At 43.5% G+C, this 23,548-nt stretch overlaps 1 protein-coding gene across 2 annotated transcripts in view; it reads right to left on the bottom strand.

Moving 5' to 3' along the window:
* The window catches only part of LOC133377724 (neuroblast differentiation-associated protein AHNAK-like), a 99,911-nt gene that overhangs the window by 33,381 nt on the left and 42,982 nt on the right, over window positions 1-23,548 (bottom strand). Inside the window, exons 2-7 of one of the 2 annotated variants that reach the window (XM_061612296.1) lie at window positions 18,370-18,607; window positions 9,604-9,671; window positions 7,495-7,590; window positions 6,124-6,186; window positions 1,635-1,776; window positions 441-622 (exon numbers count right to left, since the gene is read on the bottom strand). In XM_061612296.1, the coding sequence (XP_061468280.1) occupies window positions 441-622; window positions 1,635-1,776; window positions 6,124-6,138 (339 nt within the window). In that variant the 5' untranslated portion in view covers window positions 6,139-6,186; window positions 7,495-7,590; window positions 9,604-9,671; window positions 18,370-18,607. The remainder of the gene's footprint in view (window positions 1-440; window positions 623-1,634; window positions 1,777-6,123; window positions 6,187-7,494; window positions 7,591-9,603; window positions 9,672-18,369; window positions 18,608-23,548) is intronic. The other variant, XM_061612295.1, reaches the window with a different exon arrangement.

The raw sequence follows: 23,548 nt of genomic DNA, 5'->3' as shown, positions 1-23,548 counted from the left end.
CTGTTCTTGGTCAGGACGGGAAGAAGACACAACATCTTCCCCCTCCCGGCCTTATGTTTAATTACAGGGTTTTTACCGTAATTAAACATGAGCTCCGCCCTGAACATATTCGGGAGTGGCTCCGAGCTGGGGTGGGGGGTCCTTAGGCTGACCCAGGGTGGTTTGGCCTGATGCTCCCACCCCGGATTTTAACTATGGGGCAGTTCAGAGGTCTGTCCACTGCCCTAGTTTCAATCTTTTTTTAATCCAGAGACACATGAGCAGAACGTCGCTTGCACAGTGGGGCTTTCCTGATTCCCCCTCCCACCCATTCAGCCTCTGCACTTTCTGAAAAGCTGCTTCTGAGGCCGAGGGAACCTCTGGAACCATGTGTGATGGAGCACTCTGGGGAGAGGGGCTGCAATGGTTCAAAAAAGTGTAATTTTACAGGTGTACCTTACCTGACTCAATTTTTCCTTTTTGGATTGTGTTGCAAAATGTATTGCTTCAAGATCTTCCTTCCCAGTCAACTTTCTTTTAAGATTGAACTGTACTTTGTATGGCTCAGAATGCTGCAGAATCTTGAGTGCATCTTCATATTTGATATCATCAAAAAAGATCGTGGCACTCAGTAGCTGATCACCTGTAAAGAGGTAGCAGAAACTAATTGGATTGCAAAATATCAGGCTGGCCCGTCAGGTCCCTGCGTATGCAAAGGCGATGGCCTCAGAATAGCCCTGCAAGGCACAAACAGCAACAACATGCAAACCTACAACTTGTGTTTCCCAGATCCTCCATTCTGGCAGGCATATTTTTCCTCAGAGGTATGTAACTAAATATGGCTTGGCCCATAAATGACCTAGTAAATTGCCTCATGACCCTCAGCCATCTCTTAGGTAAACAAAGTGAAAGTCTTCTTTTTGTGACCACAAGAACTCCACCCTCTTCCATTATAGCTTTGCAGGTACCATAATTCTGCATGCACATCAGAGACCCCTCCTTCCCACAAGAAATCAGCGGTTCAGGCCACGTGATGGAAATAACCCACCCCATACTTGCGTTATGTAGAATGTGGGCCAGCTCTTATTCAGAGATTTTCAGAACACTGAATGCAGAGATTAGCCTGCAATGTGAGCACATTATCTAGACATTCACAAAACCAGGTTGCAGATGGCCATCTAATAGGGAAGGAAATCACCCTGGTGTACAAAGCTGTGTCTCAAAGTTTGAATGGACCCTTGGCTTATATGACCATTCCTGAGGTGTTTTGTGTGTGTGTGTGTACAGCTACTTTTACAGACTTGAAGCATTTGGATTTCAGCTCGTGATCCATCAAAATAATCATAGATAAATGGACTAAGGCTGCAATCCTGTACCAGCTTACTTGGGAGTAAGCTCTCTTGCCTTCAAAGAGGGCTTACTTCTCAATAGACATGAATAGGATTGCACTGTAAGTAGATTAGTCCCAGCTCCACTGGTATTCAGTCATTCATTTAAAAAGGTTTAGCCCACTTTGCTCTCCTCTGTAGATAGTCCAAAATGCATTTTTTTTAAAAAAGTATGAATTAATTTATCCAATATTTTAAAATGTATATTAGCTTCATTATCACTTTCCTTAAAGCAAAATCATAATGTAACATAAGACTGTACTATACCTTCTCTCAGACTGAATAACTTTGATGCTGGGGACTCTTTGAGCACTTGCTTCACAAATATCCCCTCGGCTCCTCCGCCGGCCACACTAAATCCACTTGCCCCAGATTCCACTTCTGTTTGCAAGGTCACCTCCATAGATTCCTAGATGGCCCAAAAGGCATTTTATCAATCCTCATTTCTAATCTGTTCAACACATTCATGTCATAACATCAGCAAATGTCACAACTTCATAAACATCAACTCAACCGAGGTTGCATCAAAGGAGTATTTCCAGAGATCTCTAGTATGTGAAAGACTAGCAAACTTACTGTGGTATGAAATGGATGGGCAAAGGTTTTCAATAGGATATTGCTGTGGGCTTGCTGTTTGATGACTGTGAATAGCCCTAGCATGAGGGTTTTGCCCTCCTGCGATGCCTGATCAGAATCGGGTTTGAATAGAGAATGTCACTAATTTTCTTTAATGGTCCAATATGGCTAATTGTTAGAAGATAGTTTCTTGATACAGAGATCTTTCTGCAGTGCTTGGAATAGAAAACCAGTATTCTAATCTAATATGAAAATTCAATACTATCTATCTATAATTACATTTATATCCCGCTATTCCTCCAAGGAGTTCAAGATGGCATACATGTTTCCTCCCCTTCCCGTTTCATCTTCACAACAACCGGTGAGGTAGGTTAGGCTAAGAGACACTGACTCCCCAAGATCACCCAACTTCATGGCTGAATGGGGATTTGAACCCTGGTCTCCTGGATCCTAGTCCAACACTCAAACCACTACACCATACTGGCTCTCAAAATATGTAGTGAAATAGAACCCCACCCAGTTCATTTGAAATGTCTCTGCTTAACACCGTTTTATAAAATAACACAAGTTTAGAAGTAATGTAATTTAGAAGTAATCTCTGCTGAAACAAATAGATTCTTTTCAAGTATATGTGTTTAGGACTGAAGGCGAATTCTGTTGGAAGTGGCACAAGAGCAACTCCTGTTTTGTTCTTTTGTTTGTGTTCCAGAAGGGAGATAAAGCTAGGGTCCTCCAGATGGATAGGGTTGTTTACCTTTACCTGTGGTGCTCTGACTGACTTCCTTCTGTCACTAGACTGTTACGTCTTCAGGGAAGCTTACCTGCCGCTCCTCCTCCTGCCCTTTCCTCTTCTTTCTTCTCCGACTGTCCCGGAGAGAGGAGACTCCTTTTGTCTCTGCTGTCTCTCCAAGCCATGGGGCTAACTCCTACATATGGGTGTTATGCCTCCAACTTAGTTAGTTAGTTAGAACTAGGTTTGCCTTTCCATCTACTATGTATTTCTATAAATAAAGTAGCTTTTCTTATTTTACTAAGTCTCCAGTCTCAGTGATCCTGATGCAGGGTAAAAGCCTGCTTTCTTAGGTAAACGCACACACACGCTGGCACACTCGCATTTCAACATCCGCTGTTACTCTGCTGCTGCTGTGCTGCATTTAAACCAAATTTAGCAAACACAAACACACACAGCAACAAATTCTCATTTTAAACTAGGGGTGCGGAACATTAGGCCCAGGGGCTGAATGTATCCTGTCAGATCTCTCTGTCTGGAGCTCAGAATTCTTCCCAGGCCACACACCCTTCATTAGCTCTTCTGATCATGCATCTTGTTTGTCTGCATAGAGGACACAGAGGTCTGTGTGAATGTGTGTAGAAACTAGAGTACTGTACAATGGTAAAATCTACATTTGTTGCTCCACCCACTTCTGCCCATGGCCCCACTCACCACTGGCATGTGGCCCTTGGAAGGTTGCTCAGAAGGGAATGTGGCCCTCGGGCTGAAAAAGATTTCCCCACCCATTTTTAAGCCACTGACTGCTTCCCAAGGCAGTACTCTTACCATCCAGAGACTGTTGCACAACTATTACAATGCTTTGAATGTTATTCGATTTGCCTCATTTTGAAATGTGAATGTTCATGTAGTGGTTCAATGGGCACATTCAATACAATTCTCAGCAGCCCCAACCACCTGCGTATCCTGTTTCATTTCACAGGTGTGGCTGCCCTACAGCAAATGAATTAGGTATTGAAGCAACTTGGGTAAACAGTTTGATTGACTGTGAAAAATCTACCTGGAGATCTTCCCACTCAATGTGGTTTCAGCCTGTCATTATCCTGAGTAGATCAAAATTCTTGGCATCCATAATCCAGCAAACTACACTGACATCAGTGGAACTGCTAGGTTCATTTGCACAAACTCAGAAGCAATATAAAACTGTCTGGGGAACTGAAACCACAGAGTTTTCCAGTTTAAAATGATGTCCACTCTATATTAAATCATGTCATCTGCATGGGACCAGGAAGCCCTACTCTTATTTATTTATGTTCAAAATTATATCTTAAGCTTACTGTTAAGTATCTGCTTAGTCTCTAGGTCAGTTTTCTCAACTGGTGACTCTTCAGATGTTGCTAGACTACAACTCCCATCACCTCTGGCCATTGGCCATGCTGGCCAGGGCTGATGACAGCTAGAATAAAACAATATCTGGAAGACCTCAGGGTAAAGAAGGCTGCTTGAAATAGACATAGAAAAACAACACATTTAGTTTCTATTCTTTAAAATGGATACACAAATGATTTTTCTTTGTTGTCAGGATTAATGAAAACATTTCTAAAAAGAATTTTGCACGGCACAAGTCACTACTGCTACTACAGTAGTGGATTGCATCTGAATCTAGCAAGGGGAATCCATACATAGATCCTCTACAGCATTGTTTCTCAACCAATGGGGCATGACCCCGCATGGGGACATATGAAGATTTTGGGGGAGGGGCATATGGAGATATCAGGGGGGATGAGGGTTTCCAAAAATATGTACAGTATACATAAAAATGAACAATATTAAAATATAAAAGTATGAAATGTTATGTTTGGAAGGTGAGAAGATTGTACAAAGCTTATTATACGATCTGAAGGTTGTCATGGTTGCCCAGAATCCAAAAGCTTATGACAAGCATGCAGCATCAATGCTCACATTAATAGTAATTGAAGCTGACTCTTTGAAATTTTATGTGGATTTTTCAAAAAAATCATTTTTTTAAAAAAATGTAAGTATGATATTTCATTTTTGTTATTAAGCCCCAAATTGCTATTTATAATTTAGGGTAACGATGTTTCAAACTTTTTGCAAATCCAAATAAAATAATTAGGGGAGGCAGGTTTGAGAGGGGGCGTGGGATTTTTATTTGAGCTAAAAGAGGGCATGAGCTGAAAAAGGTTGAGAAACACTACTCTGCCTTACTTGACCAGGACTACACGTGACGTGCTGAATAACTAGTCAGCTGTGTCAGTTTTGATAGCACCATCAACTGTTTTGGGGAAGGAACTGATTCCAGGCCTATATTTTCTCTTCCTGCAACAGATGATTCATGGGCTCAGTACTGACAGTGCCAACTATTATTGGCATAGTTCTCTCTTTTTTTAAAAGCAAGTTTCTAGCTCTTAGGGCTGTAAAAATGTGTTTGAAAGCATATGGGCAGTGCCTGCTGCAATCTCACCAGCTAGAATAGGGGTAAAGTGGGTCTTCTCTGTGTCTATACCCATTCCATTGCAAGCAAAGGCAGAATGAACTATGTGGAAAAGAAAACATTGTAGAATAAATAATGCAAATAATAGTTGCAGAGTCCAGCATTTCTTGGCACAGAGTTTGACTTTCTTGGATGCAGAAATGTAATTACTATTTTCAGCAAGGAGTTCAAGAGAGTCCAGAATCTTCTGTGCAGCAATGCATGTGTGGCACAGCCCCCAGTGTTGTGTGAGCATCTGTGGATCAAGGCCAGTGTTGAAACTTTTATTGGAACACAGAAACATTTGAGAAAGCCTGAAGGCTGGTTCACACGGACGTGAGGCTTGAATGCATATTTCAAACCCATATACACACAAGCCTGCCTCCACCATGTGTAGAACAAGTTGTGTGCGTACTTCTATGCATGTGTATGCAGCATCCAAGTGAAACATCCGCTGCATATTTGTACAGGAGGAATCATGTGGATAGTGCATGTCTGGTTATGCATGAAGACACAAACATGCTCAGTCACACACTACATGTTCTGTATGTGGTATGGGGAGTGCTTAAGTGTGAGACTCTCTCTCTTCTCCAAATATACAACCTTTACACCTGGTGGAGATTGGCATCAGTGGTGCAGTGAATCCACTCTGGGTTTTAGTCTGAACTTTCAAGGAGCTTTCGCACCTTCGACAGCTCACTGTCCCACTGATGTCAGAGCCACCGGTCTCCACTGTTCATACCCAAGACCCGCATGGACTGACCCTCTGTGGTTTTGCAAACGGGAATGAGCCTGGAAAGTATTCTTCTGCTAACCAAGATTTGTAAATGCATTCACTTCCAGGGCCAGATATCAATGAGAAGATGAACTAGACATAACTCTCTCTAAAGAGCTTCAGCACAATGCTCTTCTGTATTGAAGGGCGTAACTGCTGTTTATCAGAGTCTTAGACTCACCTGCGAATCGCTCATTTTGATAGAAGAATCCCGTCTTTGTCTGTTCTCTATATCTTGCTGAAGCTGGAAATGCAAGTGTAATTTTTAGTGCTTAGCTAGGATGGATTTGCACAGATCCTGCCAAACGCCTCAGGCATCTGTTATTCAGTAGTCACTAACTCTGTTTTGTGTGTCTGTGTGCGTGGAGGGGGGTGACATTATAATTCACCACAGGTATGGTAACATTTTGAAACAGACATTTCATTTCAAGTGTTCTAAAACCTGAGATAATCAGTTATCCCCACATAATATCAACTAACACTTTTAGCATTTACTATTGAAGTAGTTATATATAGCAGCAAAATGCAGAAAAGAATAGTCTGGCAAGACTGGTGGTTGAAAGAATAAAGAAATGTCAGGTTTATTAATACTGGGAAATAAAACCACTCTGAGTACAGGCCTACCTGTGGCCATTATAGACTCATCAGGTTAGCACTCACACACACTGACACCAACTAAGATGGAGGAAGAACATATAACATGTAGTTACTAAAGAAGGAATCAGCAAGGAAAGAATAGGTTGCCTCTGTCTATTGCCCTCCACTGCTTCAGGTTACTTGTTACAAGTGCTGGTGCTTTACTCTCAACAGAAAAAAATGAATAATGACGTTAAAAGCTCATCTTCAGATGTCAGGTGTGTGTGTGTGTGTGTGTGTGTGTGAGTGATATAGTGCTTCTTTTGGTAAAAAAACGAGGTGCCCGTACTCACACCTTGATAAAGGTGCCAGTTCAAAATGGTTGCCATGGGCAGCATAAAAAGAGGTGACAGAAATCCCTGCCCGACCCACTTATTGTCAACCATGTGGTCACTATGCATCTTCAAGACCATGCCTATCATGGCACTATAGGATGCACTTTCCAAGGAAGCTCACCTGGCACCAACAATGATCTCATTTTAACAACAGGCAAGAACACTTTGATTTGTCCAGGCATTCCAGCACATGGTATATGCTTGAGTACAATGGTATTATCTCGTGCTGGGCCGAAGTGAGGGATGGCTTACCTTTATAGAAATGGGGTCTCAGGTTTATCTACCCACGTTGCCACTCAACTTTAAGAAGTAGCTTGGCTGCCTTAACAGCCCGTTGGCTTTCCCTTTGAAATCTGCCCTTATGGGAACAACAGTGTTATGTGATTATGTAGTGTCATTCCCTGGGGCTTTTTGGGAGGAAAGAAGAAATGGTTGCCCCCATGGACAACTGATATCAGTTTTGCCTTTGACGTCAATGGGCTAAGGAAAGCAACAGCAATTTATTTCAATGGTCCCAAAGAAATGAGAGTTTGCTATTAGCTAAATGGTATAACATGAAATCTCTTTGCTCCAAGTCTTGCCTTTTTGTTAAAAAATTCATCTTCTATGCAATACTCATAAACAGGAGAGGATCCTTGTGGTCTCGGTCGTATGTTTTCAGTTCTCACTTCGCTGACCTTTAGGAAGAGAACAAACTTATCATTAGCCAACAGGTATCCTCTATCCAATATTACTTCTTGAACACTGAACCGCTTGGAAGAGTTTAAATCAGGGTGGGGATCTGGCCCATGATAAGCTTCCATATGCCCTGCAGGCATTCCTCCCCAGCCCCACCCTCTTCTCCTCTGCCCAGATTGCTCTGTTCCTTCCCTGGTAGCTGCCCACTGGGTTTTTGCCCTGGTGCTGAGGAAGGCAAGCCTCTTTCTCAGTGCCCAGAACAGAAACCAACTGTTTCCATGCTGGGTGCTAAGGAAGAGAACATGTCATGCCCTCCTCAGAGGACTCATCCAAGGAGGAAGAGGAATGGGAGACTGCAGACCCAGGAGAGGAGACAAGCAGGGAAACAGCCCAAGACCCTTCGCCAGACCAGGGACAAGCCCCTGAGGGAGCCTGTGTGTCAGAGTCAGGAAGCGACCAGGAGGCTGCCCCTTCCCCAGCAGAGAGAAGACACCAACAGGTGTTGCAGCGACGAAGGCAATCAGCACGATTAAGGAGCAGGAGAGCTCACAAGAACACAGGCTGATTGTAAGCACCTGGGCCAGAACACAGAGGATAAAAGACTGGAAGGAAAGGGAGACTCCTTGCTAGAGTCAACGTCAAGCCTTGCTGCAGACATTACTCCAGCTCTCCTGTTGACCCGTACCCTTGGACCCTGCTCTGCCTGATCGGAATCTCTTGGTTTATGAACGTTGGACTACCTTAAGGACTCAACTCTCTGCATTCCCCTTCAGCACTTCCCAAATGGTAACATGCTGCCTGGCAGATTTATGATCTGGCCTGCAGCTGGTATCTGTTAATTAGCGGCTTGCCTCTGTGAACCCCCACATTTGACAGAACGGAAAGGTAGGGAGAGAGATGGGAGAGAAACAAAGAGAAAAGCAGGTGGCAAAGAAAGAGAGAGAGAGAGGTACGGCTGGGGAAAGGAGAGACATAAGGAGATGGCAAAAAGAAAGACCAATCTTCTCCTTTTTTACATTTCATTTTAAAGTGTGCCCCCTAGTGGTCGATAACAATCTGATTCCTTTTTCCTCTGATATCTTTTTATTTTTCCAATGTCACCACTGGTATCGATCTTTATTCTAAACTCTGTAGTTATTGCCTGTTTACATTCCCTTTCAAGTGTACTGCAGAGCAGATTAAGGCAGATAATCAAGTCCGCGTCTTCCCCCCTGCTGTTTACAATCAACATCTCATTCCCCCTTGCTGCTTTCTGTCTGTCAGTTACAGCTAAGCCTCATTCTCCCCTGCTGCTTTCTGTCTGTCAGATCCACTCAACACCTCATTGACATCAGTGAAAGGGAATACACATTGGAAGAGCTCACATAGAAAGTAGATTGATAAAAGTATCACTCACACTAATTGATGATTTCAAAGTGAATAAAAAAAATAATAGGAAAAGAAGAAAAATGAATTGGAAACTAGGTATAGAGAGTTGCTACTTCAACATCCTCTCCACAAAGATAGAGAATATCAGAAATAATAATTAATCCAAGGGCAACTCCAATTACTGCAGAAACGGAGCCCATCACTACTACAGACCCTTCCAGGTCCCGTGTGGAAATCGGCAGAGGGGCCCCTCTTGGTAGTTCCACCACCCTCAGAAGTGTGGGTGGTGGTGGCCCAGGAGAAGGTATTTTCTGGGGCATCCTCAAAATTGTGGATTTCTCTCCCCACAAAAGTGTGTCTGGCACCTGCACTATACAGCCTTTGTTGTATGCTGAAGACATACCTCTTCACCTTGGCTTTTGACGCTTGAGACACGTATATTTTAGCACCCTTTCTAGTTGTGAATGTAATTTGTTTTAAAACTGTTTTTATAATGTATTTTATACTGGAATCTTCTGCATGCAAAGCAGATGTTCTTCCACTGAGCTATGGCCCTTCCCCAAGCTTCTGTTGTAAAGGGGGAAAAGCCAAGAATCCCTGAATTCAAGCCAGTGGTGGCTTTAGAAGCAATGGGTGTTACTCACAGAATCATCTTCCGTATCAGCCTCACCATCAGCCTCAGTGTCCTCTGGTCTCAGTTGTCTGCCAGAAGCTGAAATGATCAAACAAGCCATCAAACGATTGCTCTAACCATAGCAATGAAAAGTAAAAGATTAATATTAACCTCATGATGGAAACTGAAGAAATATGCCCCAAACCTAAAGCAGTATGGCCCTGATCCACCTGTAGTCATCATGAGCACCTTCTCATGCATAACAATAGGTGGCCCTTCCTGTCTATATTTTCATCAAAAGATGCATCCAGTCAGTTCAGCAGGGCTCAAATGAGCACTGCACTGCTAATCTGTATCCATATCAGCAAAGAGCACAGAAGGATGCTTACAAATGTGGATCTCTCTTGCTGGAAGGGGGAGCACGACTTTCCCAAATCTTGAATTTTGACAAATTCCAAATTCAAATTTGCAATTTTGATAATACACACATATACACACACACTTTATAGCTTACACTTTGCAAACTCAACTTGGGTGCTTTCCCAACAAATCTGCATGTTGAGATTGCTTCCAAAAAAATTGGTAATACCCGGCTCCATAGATGAAAAGTGTTCCTCCTATTACCCCAAGGACTTCACTATAATCAGGATTGTGGATCAAAACCATCAAGGCTGTGCAAGTATAAGCAAAATCATGCATCTAAAAAAGCTGAATTCTGTGACCTGTATAAATTATGCAAATTTGCATAGTTTTTGTTTATTTTGTACAATTTGCTCTAATTCCACTAATCCAGCCTTCCTGGTACCCTCCAGATACCTTGGATTAGCCCCAGCCAGCAGCTATTTCATAGTCTAAAACACCTGGAGGGTGCTAGGTTGGGGAAGGCTTCACTAATCATTGGGAGTGATGAAGTTTGCTGCCTCTAACCATTGGTATTCTTATTCAGCTACCCTTTTGTCTTACCAGATTGTTCACATACCCTCAAGTCTTCCTTCATCACTATAAGGCTAGAAATGAAATCCAGTCAAAGTTAAGCACTTTGACTGCTCACTTATTTGAACGGGGGGGGGGGAGATTTAAGCATGAGCCATTGAAATCCTGAGACTTATAAAAGCTTGACTCCAGGGTTGTTCACACATTATACTGAACAAGGTAAAAGCTATCCACACACATACAAATGTTTGTGTGAAAGAGTGGACACTTGTTCATTTGCACAGCTCAGCTGCTATGTTCACACACCTGTTGAGCAATACGTATGAGCTATGGGATGAGTGTACAATTCAACTCTTTTTGTACCCAGGTTGTACACTCACTGAATGCAATGTGAAAATATTTCTTCTATCTGAATTGTGCCTGCTATTTTCTTTAAAAAAAAAAAAGCTGAAAAATTTTGCATTCTTGAGCAATTAGCATGTGCGTTTCCACAGAATCAAAGAATGCACTCTGACAGAAAAAAATGCCAAGAACTGACACCTCTACGCTTCTTGGACAGGAAGAAGTGAAAACTAGACAAAAAATCCATCTGGAAGACCACATTATAGCCCCAAATCCAGGGGCGGACATATCAAAGCAGAGTCATTTGGATCCACAGACAATGACTTCTTTGAAGTGCAAAGCCTAGGAGAACTTAGAGGATTATGTTTTGTTTTATTCAGAAGAATTTGTAAAAAGCTTAATTTAAAAATTCCTAAGCAGTGTCAATTAAAAATACAAAACAGTTATAAGTAATAAGCAAATGAAATCAGCAAAATTTAAAGTAATCATACATAACTAGATTTTATGTCCTGACTTATCTAAAAACAGAAGACACAAGGAATGATGCACATTCAGCACACATTTAAAGTGCATTGCTTTCATAGAATCATAGAATAGTAGAGTGGGTAACTACAGCTCTGTGAGTGGGTAACTACAGCTCCCAGGATGCTTTGGGGGAAGTCACGTGCTTTAAATGTGTGTTACATGCGTTTCAAATATATGGTGTGGATCTGCCCACAGTTTCCAGTATTGTTCCAATGGTTGCAGAAGCAGGTTTAAGTTGGCACATTGTGGAAGAATCAAGGTAAATACTTGCTGGAGTTTGAAAAAGCAAATGAGAGCAACTGTCCGTGAGTCCCTGCGAATTCTCCTGACTTGCTCTTTGAGAACCATTGATTAAAGCAAGCCTGCATACCTTGGGGAATGCAACCCACCACCGTGGACATGACAAACTTGTCAGGAGGGTTGTCAAGTCCAGCAAATTCCTGGTTTTAATGTATTTTGCTGTTTTATTGTTTGTTCTGAGATTCCTTGTAATTGTTTTATCATGTACTGTAAACCACCCTGTGCTCCTTCAATGAAGCGTGGTCTATAATGAAATTAAGTACTAAAGACTTTTGAGCACATGTAAAGTGCCACTCCCTCAACTCTGAACAACTTCAGCCTGTTCCTACATTAAAAGGATGCATATTTTTTGTTCAATGGGGCCCAGATTAACATTGAAATACACATGAAGCAGGTATGGGGAACCTTTGGCTCTCCAGATATTGCTGAACCCCATCAGCCCCAGCAAACATGGCCAATGGATGAAGATGATGGGAGTGGTGGTTTAGCAACATCTGAAGGACCATAAATGAACCCATGAAGCCTTCTTCCACAATCAGGAAATTCCCTTCGCAAATGTTTTCTCAGCACTAATCTACTGGGAAAAAACAAACCCTAACGTTTTCCAATCAAAAACATGCACCTGCACTATTTCCATTTTATCTTTCATTTAGATCGGGAATAAGGAAGCTGTAGCCCTCCAGCTGTTGTTGGACTACAAATCCCATGATCCCTGACTACTGACTGGCTGGAGCTGATGGGTGTTGGCATCCAATGTCTGCAGAGCCACAGGTTCCCCACCCCCAGAGCTTGGAAAAATTACTTTTTTAAACTACAACTCCCATCAGCCCCAGCCAGCATGGCCACTGGATCGGGCTGATGAGTTGTAGTTCAAAAAAGTAACTTTTCCAAGCTCTGCCCACCCCTGATTTAGATTCTCCTCCTCGCAGAACTGAAAGCAATCAAGATGTATGAATGTACGTAATGGCTTCATTTTCCCTAAGTGCATCATTTGGCTTAAGCAACCTTTGGCTATCTATCTGTTAAATGTGCTGTCTCTATGGTATGAACAACACAAAAATAGTTTTTGCACTTGATGTCATCAGCATCAATTTATTTCAGTCTCTCTTTTACTGTCCCTGCAGAGCTCATAATCTCCAGATACAATTACAAATGGAAGTGGTAACCTAATGCAACATTAAAATAGTACAAAACACAACATTTTCATGAGCTCTTAGATCTCCAGTATCCAAAGCAAACCACAACGAACTTGTTTCCAAAACTACAGTGTCCAAGGGACATAATTAAGAACGTTGGATCCAGCCTGTGCAAAAATAATCACGGAAGCATTTTGGAGTCGAAGAACCATGTTATAGAAATGCAAAAAACAGAAGTTCTAGATCAGGAATGGGGAGCTGTCGCCCTTCAGATGTTGTTGGACTCCAACTCTCATCAGCCCCAGCATCATCACCAATGTTCAGGGATGGTCGGAACTGCAGTCCAGCCATATCTAGTAGCCATAGGTCCTTTCCCCATCCCCTTGTGTTGTAGAGAGAAGAGGAAAAGCAATGCTGTCCCCCTTTTCTCTTCCATTGGATGAAATGGACCACCTTCAAGTCAATTCCGATTTATGGCGACCCCATGAATAGGGTTATACAGCTGGTATAGCACAGTGGGGAGGAGAGCCTGGCTGGGAATCCAGAGTCTGTGAGTTCAAATCCCCGCTCATGTCTCCTGGGTGTCAAGGGCCAGCTAAAGATCATCCCCACAGTGAGTGGCTCAGGGGTTACGTGCCCTGCCACCTGTGCAGCTGTGGGCAAGCTGCATAGTCCCAAGGAGCCCAGTTGCCCCCCAGCTGGCAGTTGCGGACAAGGAAGGGGCTGGCTTGTGCAGCTGTGCCAAGCTGAGCAGGCCCTAGCTAGCTGGGGAGGACTAGCCTCAGGGGGAGGCAATGGTAAACCCCCTCTGAATACCGCTTACCATCAAAACCCTATTCATAGGGTAGACATAAGTCGGGATCGACTTGAAGGCAGTCCATTTCCATTTTGCATGAATAGGGTTTTCATGGTAAGCGGTATTCAGACATGGTTTACCATTGCCTTCCTCTGAGGCTGAGAGGCAGTGACTGGCCCAAGGTCACCCAGTGAGCTTCATGGCAGTGTGGGGATTCGAACCCTAGTCTCCCGGGTTGTAGTCCAACACTCTAACCACTACACCACACTATATTGGATAGAATATGCAAAACCTCCAAATGTGGTAAATTGAGCTGGGGCCACAATATTCCTTTGTTAATCTCCCCAAATCTCAAGGATGGTTTAACATATGGGAGTGATATGCATCTGGATAAAACATCTGCAATCTTATGCATGCTCATTTGGGACTCAGTTCCATTAATAGGCCTTACTTGTGAGCAGACATGTATACCATTGCACCATTAGTAATCTCATGGGTACTCATAAGCGTTTCGGGAAGACAAGTGAAATTTCACACATCCCTCCACTATCCTCAGATTTCACCAAAAGTGAAAATGAGTAGGACTTTGGAGGCTCACAGTCACCATATAAATGTAAATGGACTGCCTTTAAATCGATTTTGACTTATGGCGACCCTATGAAGAGGGTTTTCATGAGGCTGAGAGGCAGTGACTGGCCCAAGGTCACCCAGTGAGTTTTTATGGCTGTGTGGGGATTCGAACCCTGGTCTCCCAGGTCGTAGTCCAGCGCCCTTTTTATATATAGGTATCCTGCTAAAACAGAGGTGGAGATCCTTGAGCCCAGGGCCAAAGGTGACCCTCCAAGTCTCTCCATCTGGCATTTGGGACTCTCACCAGGCCACCCCCAATCCCCCAGCCATGTCCCCCCTCACTGGCCCTGATTAAAGCCCCCCTCCAATGTTTTTGCTAGAATTTGTCCTTGAACTGTATGGATGGAGGGTTGCGCATGTGCTAGGGATAGGCGAGAAATTAAACTCAGTTCACATTTCAAGCCGGATCTATCAAGTTCACACTTTCGGAAACAATATGCCAGTTTTGTGTGTATTACTGAGACCTGGGTGGGAGAGCTGGGAGGAGTTGATCTGACCCAGCTCTGCCCACCTGGATACAACCTGGGGGACCAGGGTTCGAATCCCCACACAGCCACGAAGCTCACTGGGTGACCTTGGGCCAGTCACTGCCTCTCAGCCTCAGAGGGAGGCAATGGTAAACCCCCTCTGAATACTGCTTACCATGAAAACCCTATTCATAGGGTCGCCATGAGTCGGGATCAACTTGAAGGCAGTCCATTTCCATTTTGCCACCTTTGGATGGGGTCGTACTCCCTCTGAAAGAGCAGGTCCATAGTCTGGGGGGCTCCTGGATCCATCTTTGTCGCTACAGGCACAGGTGACCTCAGTGGCTAGGAGTGCCTTTCACCAGCTTCGGATGAAAAGACAGCTGTGGCCGTTTCTTGACAGGGATAGCTTGACCACTGTTATCCATGCACTGGTACCTCCAGATTGGATTACTGTAATGCGCTCTATGTGGGTTACCCTTGATGTTGGTTTGGAAGCTGCAGCTGGTGCAAAATGCAGCAGTGAGACTGCTCACTGGGGCAGGTTATTGCTAACATGTCACAGGGGAATGGTGCTACTGTAAATATGTCTGTACTCATGAGTGTCCGTAAAGTGAAGGTCCGTATAGAAGGCTATTCCTGTATGCCCAGTCGATCACTGCACTCTGCAGGTGAGGGCCTCCTACAGATACCATCTTATCAGGAGGTCCGTTCCACACAACATAGGAAATGGACCTTTAGTGTAGTGGTACCAATCCTTTGGAATTCCCTCCCCTTAAATTTTAGGCAGGTGCCATCTCTGTTATCTTTTCAGCACCTACTGAAGACCTTCCTCTTTCAACAAGCCTTTTAAGTAGAGACCTTATCCCAGACTGCATCTGTGTTGGAATTGCTTCTTAATATATTTTTAAAGCTTCTTTTTTAAAATGTTTTAAAAACTTTTAAAAAAATGTTTTTAAAGATGTTTTGTTTTAATATGTTTTTAATAGTTGTATTGTTTTAATATATTTTGGAGTCTGTTTTTATGATGTTTTAAAGGGTTCTGAGTGCTTTTGTTTGCCATCCTGGGCTCGTACTGGGAGAAAGGGTGGGATATAAATCAAATAAATAAGTATGAGAACCAAAGCACAGCATCCTTCAAAATTCTCACTTATTTGAATTTTGCAATGCTATTCGCCAAACAAACAATATTTACAAAAATGCATATGTTAGTGGAAAGTGCGCATAAAAATATGAATGAAAATAAATGAAATGAAAATAACATAAAATGTATTATATGATGAGAAATTGCTTGGAAAAATGTGTATGTTAGTCAAAACTGCATATAAAATTTGTTTATTTAGAAAAATTCACACTAAAATGCTGGAATTTTTTTTAAAAAAATTGATTTTAAAACAAATTGCAAATTGCTGGAGAATTGAATCTAAAATTGGAAAAATTAGTGAACTGAGAGAACAGAAATTGACAGATCTTTCTATCCCTAGTGTGTGCGTGCATGCACAAAAGCCTCTGATTTTTGCATGCCTGGAAAACAGCCTATTGTGCAAAGCTAAGAGTCACATCCATTGTTCCACCCACTTTTGCCTCTGGTTCCATCCAGAGGGAAGGCCCATGAAGGAATGCATCCCTCAGGCTGAAAAAGGTTCCCACTCCTGTGCTAGAAGTTTTGCAAATGTCACTTGACTGACTGTGTTAATCAGAATTCACTTAGCCACTTTCCATCATGCCACCCTCCCTATGCTCATTAATGTGCCCATTATTTACTGGAAAAATGTCTAACAATTGTTTATGACTGGCTTTGTCCCAGGAGGGAATTGACATCACACTTGATAATTTTGCCCCACTAAATAAAATAGTTTTGTTTTTTAATGACTCATTGGTGCTTGATGGAAGTTTTATTAAATCATCATTCCTATGTAGGCACATTCCATCTCTGAGGGCCAGACAGGAGTTTGCTGACCTGTAAACAATAGATGCTTGATCATTTTACATCCTATTGTCTAGTATGGAGGTAGACAGTCTGAGTGCTGTGTTTCCTTGCAGGCTACCTTCTGGGGGCCACATGCCAGTGGTGGGTATGGCCAGAGGCAAAAGGAAGTGTGGCCCGAGGCCAAAATGTGTAGAAAGACCAATGTGACTTTTACCTTTGCACAGTGGGATACCTTCTAGCCACACCAAAGTCAGAAGTTTCTACACACACACACACAGAGAGAGAGAGAGAGAGAGAGAGCAATTCAAGGGCACATTCCATCCAGGCAAAAGCACTCAAAGAGGGCACAAAGCAAGCCTTGCTGGATGGCTGTCTGTCAGGGATGCTGTAGCTGAACAGCTATCTTCCTCAGCACTCTTAAAGCAGCCTTCGCCAGTCTGCTGTGTTCCAGACATTTTGGACTGCGACAGCTCCCATCAGCCCTTAGGCAGTTGTACACAACATGAAATTCCCTTTTAAAATCCTCCATGTTTTTTCTTAACCCCCTTCCCCCCCCCAGTCTTCACTAAAGTGAGCTTCAGGCTCCCTCACCCCCCTACTTTGTATTCATATTCTTCAGTATAATTGTATTTTGGCACCTTGAAGGCTGACCAAATTTTATTATGGCACAAGCTTTCGTGGACTGGAATCTGTGAAAGCTTAAGCCATAATGAAATTTGTTAGTCTTTTAATGTGCCACAAGACACTTTGATCATATGATGATGATGATGATTGCCGCTATTAGTACTACTTGATACACAGAGGTCTTTGGGTGAATTTCAACATTTAAAAACTTAACATAAACAAATTATTAAATTGACACATTCGTACAAAAAGGCATGCAACTCATATAATGATGATGATGATGATGATGATAATAATAATAATAATAATAAATCTCATCCTTTCTTCCGAAGAAGCCCAGGGCAGCAAATACATCAATAATACAATACAATTAAAACCTCTAAAAACAATTTAAAACCAAACTTCTAAAAGCAGTTTTAAACTTCCAAAAAATATACGAAACCACCCCCAACTACCACAGCTACCACCTCAGTGTTACTCTGAAGCTTTTCATTAATCCAGCCTTTCTTATTTTTTCCCTGCTTCACTCCTTTCCAAACACACCTCCTTTCCCCTTCCTCAAAGAGCTTTGGCCTCCTCACTCACCCAATTCTCACCCACTCCTTCCCGTCTTAAAGAGGCGCCTTTTTCCTAAACTGGGCCAACCATTTTATCATTGGCTAAGCTGAGAGGAACCCTGGTAAGATCAGAGATTTCAGGCGGGTGGAGTGAGGAAGCTGTACACTGTTAAAAGTTCAGACGTCGACACGAATGTGTTGGTTTTATTGGTGATGTTTCTAAACAGGCATGGTCCAACTTCTGCATAAAAATCACCATAAATGGCATGATTGGTTGCAAAAATCTGACACTCTCCTGGCAATGAGAACCAGGCACTTAAGAAGGCTGCCTGAAGACAAGGTATTTATGAGACGCATGAGGGCCAATTTAGATAGTTGGTAGAACCAGTATTTAATTTATGGGGAAAAGGAGCTACCAGAGTTCAAATCTGTCCTGGAGGGAAAAAAAACTCCTTTTTTCCTGAAAAACTTTCTCTCTCATTCCTAGTGTATGTAGACCCACTGCTGACCGAACACACATTGCAATTGCTCATGAGCAGATGGGATTGCAAACTGACCTGATAAAGGACCTTGGTGTGTTCTCGTACCTTTCACACCTCAAGAATGTAGGAATCTGCCTTGTACTGAGCCAGCCTCTTGGTCCATCTTGCTCAATATTGTTTACACTGGTTTGCAGTGTCTCTCCAGGGTTTCTGGTAGGGGTACATTGCCAGCCCTACCTGGCGATGCTAGGGATTGAACTTGGGACCTCAGGTGCTCTACCACTGGGCCATGGCCTCTCCCCAGCCTCTTGACCTGCAGAAATCAGAACATGAGGTTTTGCACAGCGTGAAGAGAAGTGCTCTTCCCCCCCTCCAATGCCTCCCAATCCAGCTGCTGTGAAAGGCACAGAAGTAGGTGCCAGTGAAGAAGTTGGCAATCCTAGAACTACTTCAGGGCAGTGTATGTAGGCAAGCATGTTTGAATGTTAGGGCAGAAGCCTCCACCTACATAGGGTGTTAGCAAAATGAATAGATTGCAATCCAGGTAGCTAAAAGATTGCTTTCTCCTGCATGAACCTGCGTCAATATTTATATTTGCATTCCTGTATTTAAATGGAAGTGGTCCTTTCTCTGAGTCCCTTTCAGTAGTGTAGTGGCAAATTCAGAAGTGCAGGGTCCCTTCATGATTGTCACAGTCATGCCCTTCATGTAAAATTATAAAATAATCTGGCCAGGCTTAAATATTGCTTTCTTCTTCTCTATCACTGTCACCATTTGACTGTCCTTTCTCACTGTCAGAGATTGCTTGACGTTCTGAACTCAGGGTCTCCTGCTACTACCAAAGTTATTGATGATGTAGATGGGATGCTGTCATCAGGATTCACTGTCTCTTTTTCTGCAATTATAGCATTCTTACTCTCCACAACTTGTCTTGGCTTCTTGAACTAGGAACTAATAAAGGGTTGCTTGCAATTGACACTCATTGGGACTCTTCTCAGGGACACACTCCCCTTTCATGCTGATTGGCTCATAGGACACTGGAGACATAGCGACTTGGCTTGGATTTAGCTCCCCAAAAGGTAAGAGGCCTCAGACACACACCCTGGACCCTGGATGATTACACCCCTGGTCCCCTCATCATTTGAAGACCTTTCTCTGAGTTCCCTCATCATCTGAAGTAGGGCAGTGTGGCCTACTTCAGATGATGAGAGAGGGCCTTTTCAGTGGTGGCACTCCATATGCTGAATGTCTTTCCAAGGGAATTTGCCTGGCATCAAATCTGATGTCATTTTAGCACCTGGTGAAGAAGACCTTTCCCAGGCTTTTCAGCTTGCTTTCCTATACTGGTGTTTGAACTGCAACATAGGAAACTGCATTATAACATTAAACCCAGTACTGTTTACTCTGAATGGGGGAAGCCAATAATTGCTAATATTCCTTTATTGTTAGATTTGGAATTCTTGTACCCAACAAGTATGAGGAACTAAGAGAATGAGAGAATGAGAGAGAACAGTGTAAATCACCCTATTGAATTTAAAAGATTAGAAAAATTCATGGAGGATAAGGCTAGCAATGGTTACTATTTATTTATTACAAATTTGCCCCACCTTTCCTCCACGGAGCTCAAAGTGGTGTACATGGCTCTCCCTTCCCCATTTTATCCTGACAACAACCCTGTGAGGTAAGTGAGGCTGAGAGACAGTGACTGACCCAAGGTCACCCAATGAGCTTCATGGCTGAATAGGGATTCAAACCCAGATTGCCCAGGTCATAGTCCGACACTCCAACCATTGCACCACACTGGCTCCTTGCCATGAAGGCTATACAGTATTCTACTTCCAGTAGGAGAGGCAGAATGCTTCTGTATACCAGTTGCTGAGAATCCCAAATGGGGAAAGTGCTATTGCACTCCAGTCCTGCTTGTGGGCTTCCTACGGGCATCTGGTTGGCCACTGTGAGAACAGGATGCTGGATTATATGGGCCACGGCCTGATTTATTTTAATTTATGAATCACATTTGTAATGTGCAACTGAACTCTGAGTTTCGGCTTCTGGATTTTCATCAAGCATTGGTAGACTGTCTGAAAGTGAGTTTTGACAAAATCATAGGCATGATCCCGAGTGAGCTGGACTGAAAGAGGCTTTGCTTACGCATGTGATGCAGGGTAAAACAAACAAACAAACTTCTTTATATTCCAGAAATGCTAAACAACATGCAGTCAAGTTGTTCAGAATCATATCTAAGTGACCAACATTTAGGATCATAAGGCATATCTCATCAGTGATGAAACACAAAGCTAATGTTTCATCTAAACTCCTATCCTGATCTGAACTCAAGCCTTTCACTTCTGTTTGAAGGACTACCTGGTCCATGCCTAGCTTAAAGATAAAGAATCCCAAGAAGAGGAACCTTGAAGCGGCCCATCGTCAGTTTGCACCCAGGCAGCAGATGGAGCAGGCACCACACCACCTGGTCACAGTCTTCCCCACTGTGTGATGTATTATATTTTCTATGTACATCCACCCTTGGATAAGGCTCCTTCTCCTTAGAGTACATGTATATATAAACGCACATGCTCAAATGCTAAGGCACATTTCATGCCTTGCAAGTGATCAGATATAGTCTGAACTGCTAGTAATATACTATTATGGCAGTGAAAGGGAATGTTAGGCCTGGGGGCCAAATGTGGCTCCGCGAGCTTCTCTGTCTGGCCCTTGGGACTCTGCCCAGGCCCCACCTCCTCCACAGCCATGCCCCCTCTCTCCAGGTCACATTACTCACTGGCCCTCTTTGAGTGCTTTTGCCTGGCTGGAATGTGCTCTTGAACTCTGAAAATGACTCTCGCCGTGCCAGGATTGAGAGGGGGGTATGAGAGTTTGCAGAAACTAGCCTACTGTACAAAGGTAAAATGAACATTCAATGTTTTGCTCGCTTTTGCCTCTAGCCCCACCCACCTCTAGCCCCGTCCACCTCTGATATGAGTCTGAAAAGCCTGAAAATGTTCCTCACCCCATGCTATGGTATTGGGATTGAGGGTTGGGTTGGATGACCTCACGGGATCCCTATCCCTACCATCAACTCAGTGTTCTTGATGTTAAGTTTTGTGTGAATGGATTTTCCATAATTGCAGAGCATGAGTGGGCGGACATCAGGCTTGCTAGATCTTTTTTTGTGCTAGAACCCTGAGATCCACCAGATGTAAAATAGTGGCTTTGGGGTGTGTGTGCAAAGGGCATACACCAGGAATGAAGAAAGAAGGTGTCTCTGAGTACATGTTGAGCCCAGAAATTGATGTTTAGTACCAGAAGTGAACTTATAATCCTTTCACACACTGGCGGCTGTTGACTCCATGTCAGTAGGACAGTGGAATCCACTCTAGATTTAAGTCCAAACTTTCAAGGAGCTGCTCTAGATTTCAGCACCTTGGACAGATCCTTGAAAGTTTGGATGAAAACCTGAAGTGGATTCAACTGCCCCACTGACATGGACCCAACAGCCGCCACTTCTTTCACTTACAAATCAACTCCAGGCTTCCCTCTAAACTTTCTTCATTTCAGCAACCTAATTTAGAGGGGTGTTGAGGGCGGGGGGAAATGGACCTTTTTGTTCTTGCCATTGTTGAAACAACTGAGAGTTAGACCCCTTGCCAATCTACTGCCAATCACCCAGAGATCTACCTTCTGTCTGCTCCTAGTGCCAGTTGCCAGAGGTGTAGCTCAGTGGTAGGGAACTGGATCTGCCCCCCTCCTCGTGAACCAAATCTGACAGGTGGGTATGGTCTCCCACCTGTCAATCACCCAACCTCACAAAGATGTCAGGTGATGGGGCATTGAGAGGTGGTTGTGGTGGAGAGGAATCATGTGTGCCATTCCCATTCCTGACCCCATAAAATGTACATGCCGCTCTGGGCTCCTGTTGGGAGGAAGGGCGGGATATAAATCAAATAATCAAATAAATAAAATAATACATAATTGGTGTGATCTATGCATGAATCCTGTGTTCAGCTGTACTTACATTGGGGTCTTTCCACACAACTAAGAATCCCGCTGTATGTCGGAGCCCTCCTTTAAAAAATGCCTTTGCGTCTTTGCCAGTTACTCAAACGACAAGTAAAATGGCCCTATCAACTTCCTTGGGCAGAGAGTGCCAGAGATAAGGTGCTACTACAGGGAACACAGTCTGCTGAACAATCTGCTACCTGTTAAATCACAGTTCCCTAGCCACATCCAAACCGCAGAACTGTTGTTTAACTGCTCCCAGTTTTGATACAGGAGACAGGGAAAGAAGATGCTCTTGAGAATGATATCCATTCCTGCTCTAACAAGTATGTTTGTTGGACCTGGAATATTACACCCCAGCAGGAGCCCAGGGCAGCAAGCAGAAATCTTCCCTGTTTTGCATCTGTACACCCTGTTTGAAGTTGTGGGGGAACAAAGGAGCATACAAACATAGGATGTTGCCTTATACTGAATCAGACCTATTGGCGGTAATGTAGCGGCAAATTCAGAAGTGCAGGGTCCCTTCATGGCAGTTACATTCATGCCCCTTTCTAAAATTGTATACCCTTCTAAGATTACAGAACAATCTGGCCAGGCTTGAATACTGCTTTCTGCTTCTCTATTACTGGCACCATTTGACTGTCCTTTAGGAACTCATAGGAACTCCTTTCACTCTGATTGGCTCCAATCAGCAGGAAACAACAAGGAAACAAGTTAGAAGACTCTTCTCAGTGGCCAACACACTCCCCTTTCATGCTGATTGGCCCACAGGACTCTGGAGACATGGGAAACCTGCTGGGACATGGCCCCTCAAAAAGTAAGGGATCTAAGATCCCAGGAGACCCTGGACGACTACACCTCTGCCCATTGGTCCATCTAGCTCAGCACTGTCTACACTGACTGGCAGCAGCTTTCCAGGATTTCAAGCAGGTTTTTCTCCCAGCTGTACCTGGAGATGCCGGGGATTGCACCTGGGACCTTCTGCATGCAAAGCAGATGCTCTATGAGGGGGAGGGAGGAGGGAGGAATTGAGGCTGTGGTTTGGTCATTCATATGCAAGAAACTGGAATAATCATCTCTATCAGCTAGCAGGAACAGTATTTTTGTTCACCAGACTTCATGACTTGCCAAGGTATAACAACAACAATAACAACAAGGGCTGAGCCTGAGAAGCAAGGTTCGTGAGATGCTCTGGGGCCATTTGATGTTGGAGGGTAGCATTGCCGGCTAACTTCCACCTGGCCTGGGAGGGCCA

The sequence above is a fragment of the Rhineura floridana genome, chromosome 2 (genome assembly GCF_030035675.1).
Source record: "Rhineura floridana isolate rRhiFlo1 chromosome 2, rRhiFlo1.hap2, whole genome shotgun sequence".
In the NCBI taxonomy this organism is placed as follows: domain Eukaryota; kingdom Metazoa; phylum Chordata; class Lepidosauria; order Squamata; family Rhineuridae; genus Rhineura; species Rhineura floridana.
This window is presented reverse-complemented; position numbering and strand designations above follow the sequence as displayed.